General features: G+C 35.2%; 1 protein-coding gene across 1 annotated transcript in view; it reads left to right on the top strand.

Moving 5' to 3' along the window:
• Window positions 1-10073, top strand: part of LOC107664561 (proteolipid protein 2-like) — a 17352-nt gene extending 7279 nt beyond the window's left edge. The window contains exons 3-6 of the mRNA XM_016455164.1: window positions 5960-6115; window positions 6203-6301; window positions 6441-6537; window positions 9790-10073. Coding sequence (XP_016310650.1) covers window positions 5960-6115; window positions 6203-6301; window positions 6441-6537; window positions 9790-9803 — 366 coding nt within the window. The 3' untranslated portion in view covers window positions 9804-10073. The remainder of the gene's footprint in view (window positions 1-5959; window positions 6116-6202; window positions 6302-6440; window positions 6538-9789) is intronic.
• Window positions 10074-11303: the final 1230 nt, after the last annotated feature.

Here is an 11303-nt window from a genome sequence, read left to right as displayed (position 1 = left end):
AGAAATATGTCAACAACTAGACTTTATCGTTATTATCGCGGGAAGACGAATTCTTATCGTGTGGAGAATTTTTACCAGTATATCGCAAACGATAAGATATCGCCCATCCCTAGTCAGCAGTGTTGGGGAAAGTTTTTTTTTTTTTAAGTAATGCATTACAATATTGCGTTACTCCATGAAAAAGTAACTAATTACGTTACTTAGTTACTTTTTATGGAAAGTAATGCGTTACGTTACTTTTGCGTTACTTTATCCTCTGTGATGTGCACCCCCAGGAATTTAGTGCTGCTGACTCTCTCCACAGTCAAGCTGTCGATGGTCAGTGGGGGGTGGTCAACGGAGTTTCTCCTGAAGTCCATCACAACCTCCTTTGTCTTACTCACATTGAGGGACAGGTTGTTAGTGCCACACCATTCAGCCAGCTTTGCCACTTCCTCTCTGTAGTGCGTTTCATCACTGTTGCTGATGAGACCTACCACCGTTGTGTCATCCGCAAACTTGATGATGTGGTTGGAGCTGAACTTGGCAGTGCAGTCGTGGGTCAGCAGCGCGAAGAGCAGGTCAAAGGTCAGAAGCAAAGACATTGGTTAATAGAATGGGATTAAATACATAAAGGATATTTGTCTTGTTTAACATTTAATTATTGCAGGTTTGCGTCATATTCTGAGTTGCATTATTTTTATTCATTTTGAGGAATACTGAATCTGTGTTTTTTTTTTGTGAGTGAGATGAATTAATGCATATTCATATTTATTTTAGAACTACAGTAGCATCTTCTGATTTCTCTCAACATGGGGACAGGAGAGCTGTCAGTCAATAAATTGGAAAAAGAAGTAACTTACGTTACTTATTTGAAAAAGTAACTCAGATATTCTCTTATAAATTAAAAAGTAATGCGTTACTTTACTAGTTACTTGAAAAAATTAATCTGATTACGTAACTTGCGTTACTTATAATGCGTTACCCCCAACACTGTGGTCAGTATAGATGACGTTCAAACAAACACGCCAGGTTTATTTTGCGTCTCAGAAAATAACTTCCTTCTGTTGCTTTTTTGGTCAAATTGAGGTGAAAATGAGCTTGTGCTGTTTGTGTGGTTAAAACACCTAATTTCCACAAGATTGCTGTAGTTTTTGTTTCCAGTCAGTGGATTTGTGTTTCAGTAGCACATGGCGCAAACCCTCAGAAGTGACACAGTGCAATGTAACGTAATACAAATAGTAAGCCCAAATAACCATCAGTATGTAACAGGAAAAGATTCAGCATCACTGCAGTGAGGTTTGGTGAGTGGATAATGCAAATATATTTATAAAAATATAAATAATACAAATAAATAAATAAATAAACACGCTACTATTCAATAGTTGGTAAGATTCTTATGCTCAAAAGGCAGCATTTATTTGATCAAAGCTTTTTCAGGATTCTTTGATGAAACCGAAAGTTTGGAGAACAGCATTTATTTTAAGTAAAAATATTTAACATTTTAAATGTCTTTACTGTCATTTTTGATCACTTAAATGCATCGTTGCTGAATAAAAATATCAATTCATTAAAAAAAACATAGCGATCCCAGATTTTTGAATGGTAGTGAGTGTATTTCTTCTCTATAAACATCTTATTGTAGCTCCAACAGTAAAACATGACACTAGCCAGGATCAAGAATTGATAAACCTTGAATTTACCTTGAATGCAATGTAGGTTGCTTTGGATAAAAGCATCTGTCAAATGCATAAATGTAAACCAGATTTTTTTTTTTTTACATATAGAATGCTTAACAGATCATTCAAGCTGCAGTGCTTAAGAAACTGGAATTGTGGTTGCCTGTTGTGTGACAACACTGTAATTTCATCCATTGTTTATATATATATATATATATATATATATCAGCATTTGTTGATATGGGAAGCTGATAAATAGGTTGGAAGGGAAGGATTAAAAAATAACCTTGGAGAAAAAGGAAAATGGTTTCAGAATTATTGCATTTTGATGAAAGAATGAGAAGACAAGCATTTTTTTCCCCCTTAGAATAAGATGCACCAATGAATCATTCACAATAACAGCAGGAATGTGTGTTGAGAAAGTAAACAGTGAATTTTGATTCAATCTTGACTAAAGTCACTATCAAACAAAGCCGTGACAGATCTTTTCTTCTGTATTGTGGTGTAAATCCAAGTGAAACGGTTTAGTGAAAAAATAATATACGATGGGGACTATGCAACGGTTGTTGATTTGATGGAGGCGGATCGGCTGAATGTCAGCATGCAGTGGATTGTGATAAAGCGTTGAAGCCCTGCACGCATCACCAGAGAAAAGTCTTGTCATTTTACTGGAAGGTCGACTTAGGACATTTCAATTAAAAAAATGATGTGGTCACAAACCGTGAATCATTCACAGTAAGATCAGTAACATACATTTAGAAACTAATGTTTCATTTAATGTTTATGATACTGTAGATATTGCCTGGTAGCATAACTTTGTCATTTCCCCAAGTGACAGAAAACAGGAAACTTGCCTCATAACACATTGAGAATCTTCCTGTCTCGATCTTCACACTTGCAGTTTTATCAGCTGTTACTGCGGCAGCAGATCATCGCAAACACAAGGCACAGGTGTTTCACAGTGGCATGTGGACAAGCTATTAACACCTCTGCAAACCACGGCAACAAAAATAACACTTCAAGAGGAACCATGCAAGAACACCTGTACTGTCCTTCCAGCGAACTTAAAAGAAATAGAAGTGTTTGCCAAGGCAAGCAGCGAAATCTGAAATCTGGTTACGTTTTTCTGTTTAAATTCATTTAATGTTTCATTAGGCTTGTCAGTAGATTTAAAAATGTAAGCATGTTGAAAACTCTGTAATCTTATTTCAATCTGCATATCATTCTTTAAAAACAAACCACGAGTCCAGTGTTGGGTGTAATTAGTTACTAAGTAATTAGTTACTAATTACTTTTCCCTTGAGAAAGTAAAGTAAGGGATTACTCTTATTGTTATTATGTAATTGAACGTAATACTGTGTATAGACTGTAGAACATTTACATACAATACAATAGTGGATTTAACATGTAAAAATGTAAAGTCTAACCTTAAAATGCATGCTTTTTATGTAACCTTCTCACTTTAAATACGTTGGTGAGTTAATAAGAATATTAGTCCAATTCTCACTATTAACTAGTTGGTAATTAGCATGAATATTACTGGGATATCGGCTGTTTATTATTACTTAAAAAAAAAAATTATAATGTCTTTTTCTGCAAGACCTTATTCTAAATCCTTAATCCTACCCAATTCGTAAACTTAACGACTACTTTACTAAGTATTAATAAGCAGTAATTAGGAGTATATTAAGGAAAAAGTCATAGTTAATAGTGAGAATTATACTCTAATCTAAAGTGTGATCAGAATAATTTATGTAGTTATCTAATATATATTTGAAAGAACTAAAAGAACCATTTTATGTCTATCCTTGTTTCATTAACTTGTCGAGGTTGATATAGGATTTAGAAAGTAATTATAGTAATAAGTAATTAAATACTTTTTGGAGAGAGTAATTTGTACAGTAATCTAATTACACTGTTGAAGATGTAATTAGTAACTAGTAATTAATGACTTTTTTAGAGTAATTTACCCAACACTGAATGAGTCATAGATGATATACTACAGTCCAAGTTTCTGAAGTCTAAATAACGTCCACTAACTTTTCCTAGTTGTTGCCAGCAGTGTTTATTTAGATCCCAGCAGTGCAGTGTTTGAGTTTATAGGCTGATTTGATTAGACGTTCATAATAGTCGTATACTCCCAAAAGTGTTCTTATAATAGTTCTCTGTTTATAACCATATAAGGAGCTTCAACCTCTTCTACAGCCGTGTATTGTGCTGTGTTTACATCCACGCGGTGTTCCTCTCTTTAGTCCTCAACAGATGTTTTAGTAATCAAACTTTGAAAAAGCTTCATAAGATGTGAGAGATCCGGAGCTGCACTGTTAACTGACACCTAGAGCAGATGGCACGTTCAGATGAATTGTGGGTAGTGAACAGGAGAAAGCTTTGGTGATTTGGCAGCAAACATGGGTGACGTACTGGAGAGGGAGAATTTCCACACTAAAAAGCCAAAGACATTTAGGAAAATAATAAAACACTCATACACACTGACAGTTTATACAGTCTTATACAAGATACAACTGAAAACGTACCGGATTGTTTAATTTGAGCAGATTAATACTACTTGAGGCATATGGACAGAAAACCAAAACAGTATATTTTATAAAATATAAAATTACTTTTGAATGACTGTCAGTGAAGCAGGGCCGTTATAGATTCGAATTTTAAAGTTAGTTTTTATTTCAATTTAAATGTATATTAGTTGTTAGTTTTCATTCTATCATTGTTAGTTTTAGTTTAGTTATTTCAGAGTTTTCTAGTTTCAGTCAATTGTATTTTTAGTTTTAGTATTGTAGGGCTGCCAAAGTTAATTGGTTTAAAAAAGTTTAACAGTGTTAAACACAGGACAGTCTAGTGTTATTGCTGTCTAGCGGGATTTTTTCATGTTTAATGTCAAGTTTTAGGATGTATCAAATTACCATGTATCAAAAATTAAATTATATATATATATATATATGCATGCAAGGTCAAAAAACACTTTCATTGTCTCAACGACTCCCAAATGATTCGCTCAACGATTCATTTTTCCAAACCCCTCCTTTGCGTGACGCTAATCTGCGGTGATTGGTCCGATTGGTCTCATTTCCATTTCATCTCGCCTGTAATGCCTGATAAAGCAGCGTTTGTGAGCGCAGTGCTGCTTTGTGTACAGCGTTACCGGGAAACCGCTATTTTTACTGCTCCAAAAGCAGCACATAGTGGCAAATAATGAATTTGTATTTTCATTCAGACCAATGCGAAAAGACCAAAACGTGGGCGGGCAATATGCCAATGTTTCATGTTGACGTCAACATGAAACGGCTTGGGATTCATTTTAAAAACGACTCGTTTCAATGATTCAGAGTCGACTCTTACTTTTGAGAGACAATAACTTTATACACAGTGCACTTTCAGATTTAAAACTTTGCAGGATGTTTTCATTCACCTAGAGCTGTGTTACACACTGCATGAAAGGTACTTTTCAAAAATCCATAATAGGGGCACTTTAATACATTTTGGTATCTTGTCATTTTAATTTAGTTTCAGTTTAAAATACATTTGTAAGATGTACTTTAGTTTCAGTTTTTCACAGTTGTTTCTTTCAGTTAATGGAAAATTTCGCCATTTAGTTTTTGTTAGCATGAAATTGCAAAAATATGTATCTATTTTGTATATGCATGTTATAGATGTTATTATGAACAGTGCATCCATGTATGTTTCAACTTGGTTTTTTTTTCCTTGTAATGTTTAAAATTATCTTGCGCTGAAAATGGCAAACTTCTCTCTGGTGACGCATGCCAAACTTCTCCAATAAATCATCTTAAACTCATCCCTCCACAATCGACAGAAGATACAAATACAGAAAAAGATCTGGGTCACTAACTAACTATTCACTATGACTTTCCTTCAAAAAAATCCTAATTTGCTGCATATTAATAGTTAGTGAGGTAGTTGCTAAGTTTAGGTATTGGGTAGAGTTAAGGGATCTAAAATATGGTCATGCAGAATAAGGCATTAATGTGTGCTTTATAAGTACTAATAAACAGCCAATATGCTTGTAATGTGCATGCTAATAAGCAACTAGTTAATAGTGAGAAAGTGTTACCAGTATCGGTCACTACTTCCTTTTTATTGCGACTTTAACAATAATAATACTGCAATAAAGAAACAGGCTATCTGCAGAATTGTCTCTATCTGCAAGGGCTAACCAGCTAAACCTTGACCCTCGATCAAAACCACATTCACATCCTTACATGCTTTTGTGCACTGATGCGATCAAGTTTAAGTTATTAAACTGCATGTCTGTCGGTTTTCTGTAGATCCTCAGTTTCATCATCCTTATCTGTTATGCCGCATCTATGTATGGAGGGTATTCAGCGGTGGCCATCTGCGAGATGGTCTTTGCCATCATCTTCTTCGTTGTCTTCATGATGGAGCTGGACAAACAGTTCCTGGTGGTGAACTGGCTCTGGAGCGTGAGTATGAATTCACTCACACTCTTGCATCGTGGTCCAGCCTAGCATTGCGAACGCTGCTTACAGTTTCTCTGTCTGTCTCTTCAGGATCTCATCCGGGCTGTAATCGGTGCAGCGCTTTATCTCATAACCTCTCTGATCTGTGTGATCAGCGGGGCTGGAGACGGGGCTCGCATCGCTGGTGGGGTGAGACATCCAACTTCAACATCAACACATGCCATGCTTATCCCTTCAAGATCAAATCGGATTTGATAGTGCTTTATATCCTCCTCGGATTCTCACTCAACTAGCATCTGTTTATAATAATGCTCATCTTCTCTCCCAGGTGTTTGGTCTGCTGGCTGGGATCTTGTTTGCTTATGATTCCTACACGATTTTCTTGGACATCAAGAGCAGCAGACAGCATACAGATGCTCCCACAGGTGCATGAGCACTCATTCATTTATTAAAACGTGTTAGAAAGCTCACTGGCCTTAAAAGGTATTTGGACACTTAAACCTAATTTAAATGTCATTGCATTAGACATCAAATATCAAATCAAGTGTCCGCAGATTTTTAGTGGATTTACTGTGCCAGTTCTCCTCAAAGGAATAGTTCATCCAAAAATGAACATTTGCTGAAAATGTACTCACCCTCAGCCCGTTCAAGATTCTTTTTTTTAATCACCAATGGATGCTCTGCAGTGAATGGGTGCCGTCAGAATGAGAGTCCAAACAGCTGATAAAAACATCACAATAATCCACAAGTAATCCACACCACTCCAGTCCATCAATTAACGTCTTGTGAAGCCAAAAGCTGTTTGTTTGTTAGAAACAAATACATCATTAAAGCATTTTAACTTTAAACCATTGCTTATGGCCAAAATATGAGTCCATAATAACGCTTCCTCCATTTAAGAAATGTCCATTCCTTGTTGTCCTTTTATATCAAAATCAACGGACAGGTTTCTTTAGAACCGTTTTGGACTGTTTTCACTTGTAAACAGTGCTTGATCTGTGCATATTTTTGAAAATTTGGTGTAGTTTATTTTTTGGACTCTCATTCTGACAGCACCCATTCACTGCAGAGGATCCATTTGTGAGAAAGTGATGTAATGCTACATTTCTCCAAATCTGTTCCCATGTAGAAACAAACTCATCTGCATCTTGAATGAACTTAAGATGAGCATATTTTCAGCAAATGTTCAGTTTTGGGTGAACTATTCCTTTAAGAGTAGCCACAGGTGTTAGACATTACTGGTCCAGATGATCCACTAAAGTCTGAAATCCACAAAGTGTCAGAATACTTTTCTCATGTTCAGTATTTCAATACCTCATCAAAAATGTCTTGTTGTGAAATCTTTCTGTAAAATAAAAGCTACTTGGTTTGATATTTTATCTAATGCAGTGACATTTCGTATATTTATGTATCCTAATTCATCTAAGTATCACCTCTATTTTAGGATGGTTAATTGGTGTTCAAAATATTTTTTAGATCTCAGTCATTTTTTCATGAAATATCATGTTCCTTCAGTACACACTGTACATACAGTGGCCCTATAAAGAATTAGTGTACAAGTCAGATTTTTATTTATAGGTAGATGCACATCTAATTAATAGATTACTTCATAGATTTATTGCTTTTTATTATTTTGTTAAATTGCATTGAATTCCAAGATGTTTTTTCCTTTGAGTAGGAAAATTGCTGCTGCTCACCAGCATATTCAGAAAAATCTCATATGTTTACATTTCTGTTATTACATTTTTTAGATATTTAAAAAATGAAAACGAGTCATATCTTACAGTAACATTCTGGGTTCAGTACAAGTTAATACTTTAGTACTTCAATTTGCACAAACAAAAACCATGTGTACAGTAAAGCACTTACGTTAGATTTTTGTTTGTTTTTACAAACTGAGGGATGTGGTAACTGTCAATACATCAACAGATGGTGTCTGTTTGTTCTTTTAACGCACTGGATTTTTTTTTTTTTTTTTTTTTTTTTTTTTGCGCAATGCGACATTCAGAGGTGGTATCGTATCTCCTCTATAATGCCTTTTTATTAAAAATGAATTGAGTTAATTGAAATGAAGATATATCTTTGACCCTCTTGGCCTCTTCGTTTAGGGGTCACACTTGGCTCCTTCGCAGTCAAAAGTGACCGAAGCCTTGAAATGTAACTTTGTTTTTTTCAGGAAAATCAGTGTAATACATTTTTGTTTAATAATATTTTTGGATTATTATTTAGAATTTTGAGGGTATTTTTTTATGACACTACGCAATATTTATAACATTTTAATGAGCTATTTGTTTCCATTAGAATTCATATATTTGTATTTATTTATTATTTTTCAATAAATGCAATATTTCATGTTAAAACAGAGTGAAAACATTTAAAATTCATTTATTGAAGTGAGAATTGTGCCATCTGGTGGCATAAAAAAAAAAACTTGTGTAATGTCATGTAAACTCCTGTATAGTTCCCTATACACAGAGACCTTTGGATTCTCATTGTTTTTTAGACATAATTTCTTCATTTTATTATATTTTAGAGAGTCACCCCTTGATTGCTGTGCACTTTTGTTCTGTACAGTGGCTGATTTGTAGTTTGTACTACCAAAAGATTCTCTGAGTTTTCGTATATTTTCGTATTTCCCATTCATTTCCTACGTCGGTCATTTTTGACCGCGAAGGAGCCAAATGTGACTTTTTTTTTTGACTCTTTCACATATCCGAATCATGTCCATGATTTTTTGTGTGTGTGTGTGTGTGTGTTCACATAGCTAATGTGACAAAAGTCACCAAGTGTTACCTCATTCCAATGAAGCCACAATTTTTTAAATTTCGGAATTTACATTTTTTCGATCAAAAATGACCGAAGAGGCCCAGAGGGTGAAACCTGAGAGATTTCTATCCCTCCACTGAAAGTCCATTACACCAAAACCCTGAGACATGATCACTTTAACTAACGAACAGATTTCATTTAGGCTTTTACTCACAAATAAAGATCGACAGATGCTTATGCATTTCAAATCTCTTGCTTGAAATCTCTCAGGTTTTGTTACAGAAATTATGATCTTTGTTTCAAAGATGAACAACAGTCTTATGCGTTTGGAACCATATGATTATGAGTAAAACAGGACAAAATTTTCATTTGTTGGGTTAAACTATCCCTTTGAGCTTTTTTTGCCAAGTGTGCTTGCACACATGAGCCATTTTCCGTGGCTATGGAGCTTCCAGTGTACATATGTAAATACAACAACCAGACACATATTATAGAATAAAAACGAAAGTATGAAGATAGTTAGGTTAAGTCTGAAAATATTCAAGGATTGTATATACAGTATTAGGAATAATAATATGAATAAATACAGGATATTGTACTAATATCCTGCAAGATGTATGCCAGTTGTTTGACAGCAGAGACGGGGGGTTTGATTTGAACTGGAGGTGACACGTGTTGTAACTCTCTTTGAACAGGTCGCTGAAGGCCGTCTGCCCGATGTTTACGACTGACATTTGGCATTTGAGCCAAACAGTTATTCTGTGGCAACACTGGTATCTCAGCGAAAGCTATGCCGCTTCACGTGTCCGCTCTTAATGCTGTGTAACTATAACAACTTAACCTGACTAACTGTTCCCCGGTTATTCATTTTGCGTCTCCCTTTTTTGTTTTCTCTCTTTGTTTTTTAACAGATGACACAGTTTGAAACTACTTTCCTCACTACACCATTAACAGCAACCAAAACATGGAGAACAAGTCTAAAAATGGCAAAAGGAGTGAATTCCTGAGAGTTACCGTGAGAGATGCAGACCAGAGGAATGCAAAAGGGACGAAACATTACACAACAAAAGAGGTTATGTACAAAAGGGATGGAAAATGAAGGAACAGAAAGCTGTCGGCATTCAAAGATTCATTCCGTCATCTTGGTCAGGCGGCTGTCATTACCACAAATGTTTTGTTGGCTTGGTCAGTTACACAAGCACTATCACAACATTTAGTAACATCAGATAAATCTGACAACATGAATACAGTGTTCAGAAGAGTTTCAAAGTCAATCTGTCTTCCCATTCTTTACTAGAGAAAGACAAGTTTTGACCAAGTCATTATAAGGAAGTTGTGTTGGAAAACTTGATTTAATTCAGTCTGGTGCTGTTTTTTTATGATGAAACATTAAGGTTGCTTAAGTTTTTTATGGTGAAATTTATAACTGTAACTAAATTCTAATAACTATTGATTGTTCTTGTGTTTTGTGCTTAAAGCAGCACTATGCAACTTTTTCTGTGTTCAAAATTTGCAAATGTATATAATGAGCGAGTACATCATGAATTCATCTTCCAAACCGTGTTTTTGTCTTATTCCGAATCACTACGGTACACTTATAATAAGTACTTATATTTGGACTATTGTAGCCTGGTCGGGTCGTCGCCGCTGCGGGGTAACACATATCTGCGTGAATCGCCATAGACATAAACTTAGAGAAGTAGCTCCGGTTGGAATGTTCTTCCAGTTCTGTTTATTAACCGCTAGAGCGCCAAAAGGTAGACTACATAGTGCTGCTTTAAACTAGGGTTAATCAAACAAGTTTTGAGTCAGATATATTAAACTCAGGTGCAGTCAAGAAAAGTCAGTTTTCAGTAAATTTAAAGGGATTTTCTCTTTCTTTAAGCTGAAAAGGAATGAATCTCAGCCATAATATCTTCCATGGTGGCACACATTTAAGTTCTCGCAGTCCATGTGTTGGTACATGTTCATTTTCTCTCATCTTTTCTTACATATTGCCATTAAACCTGTTACCTCGAGGATTGATCATTGTCTTGATGCCATAAGTATTTTTTTTTATTCTAATAATAAACTGATCACATATATTAGACATATCTTCATTTACAGCCTCTGTTCCGTTCAACCCTGGTGAGTAATGTAGAGTGAGAAATACTAAAACAGCACACAACTTTTGCTCATTCAAGATTTCCCAGGGAAATATTATGAATAAATATGTTTACTCTGTTGTATTGCCTTAAAATAGATCAATCAGTAGTATTTGGCCCGCAGTTCCTCCAGTTATTCAAACGTCAGAAGCTTGTCCAAGATACACTCTTAAAACTAAAGGTGCTCCACGATGGCATAGAAGAACCTTTTTGTCTAAATGGTTCCATAAAGAACCTTTAACATCTGAAGAACCTTTCTGTTTCACAAAAGCTTCTTTGTG

The sequence above is a fragment of the Sinocyclocheilus anshuiensis genome, unplaced genomic scaffold (genome assembly GCF_001515605.1).
Source record: "Sinocyclocheilus anshuiensis isolate Anshui unplaced genomic scaffold, SAMN03320099.WGS_v1.1 scaffold449, whole genome shotgun sequence".
Classification (NCBI taxonomy): Eukaryota; Metazoa; Chordata; class Actinopteri; order Cypriniformes; family Cyprinidae; genus Sinocyclocheilus; species Sinocyclocheilus anshuiensis.
The sequence above is the reverse complement of the archived record's forward strand: the minus strand, read 5'-3'. Positions and strand labels throughout refer to the sequence as shown.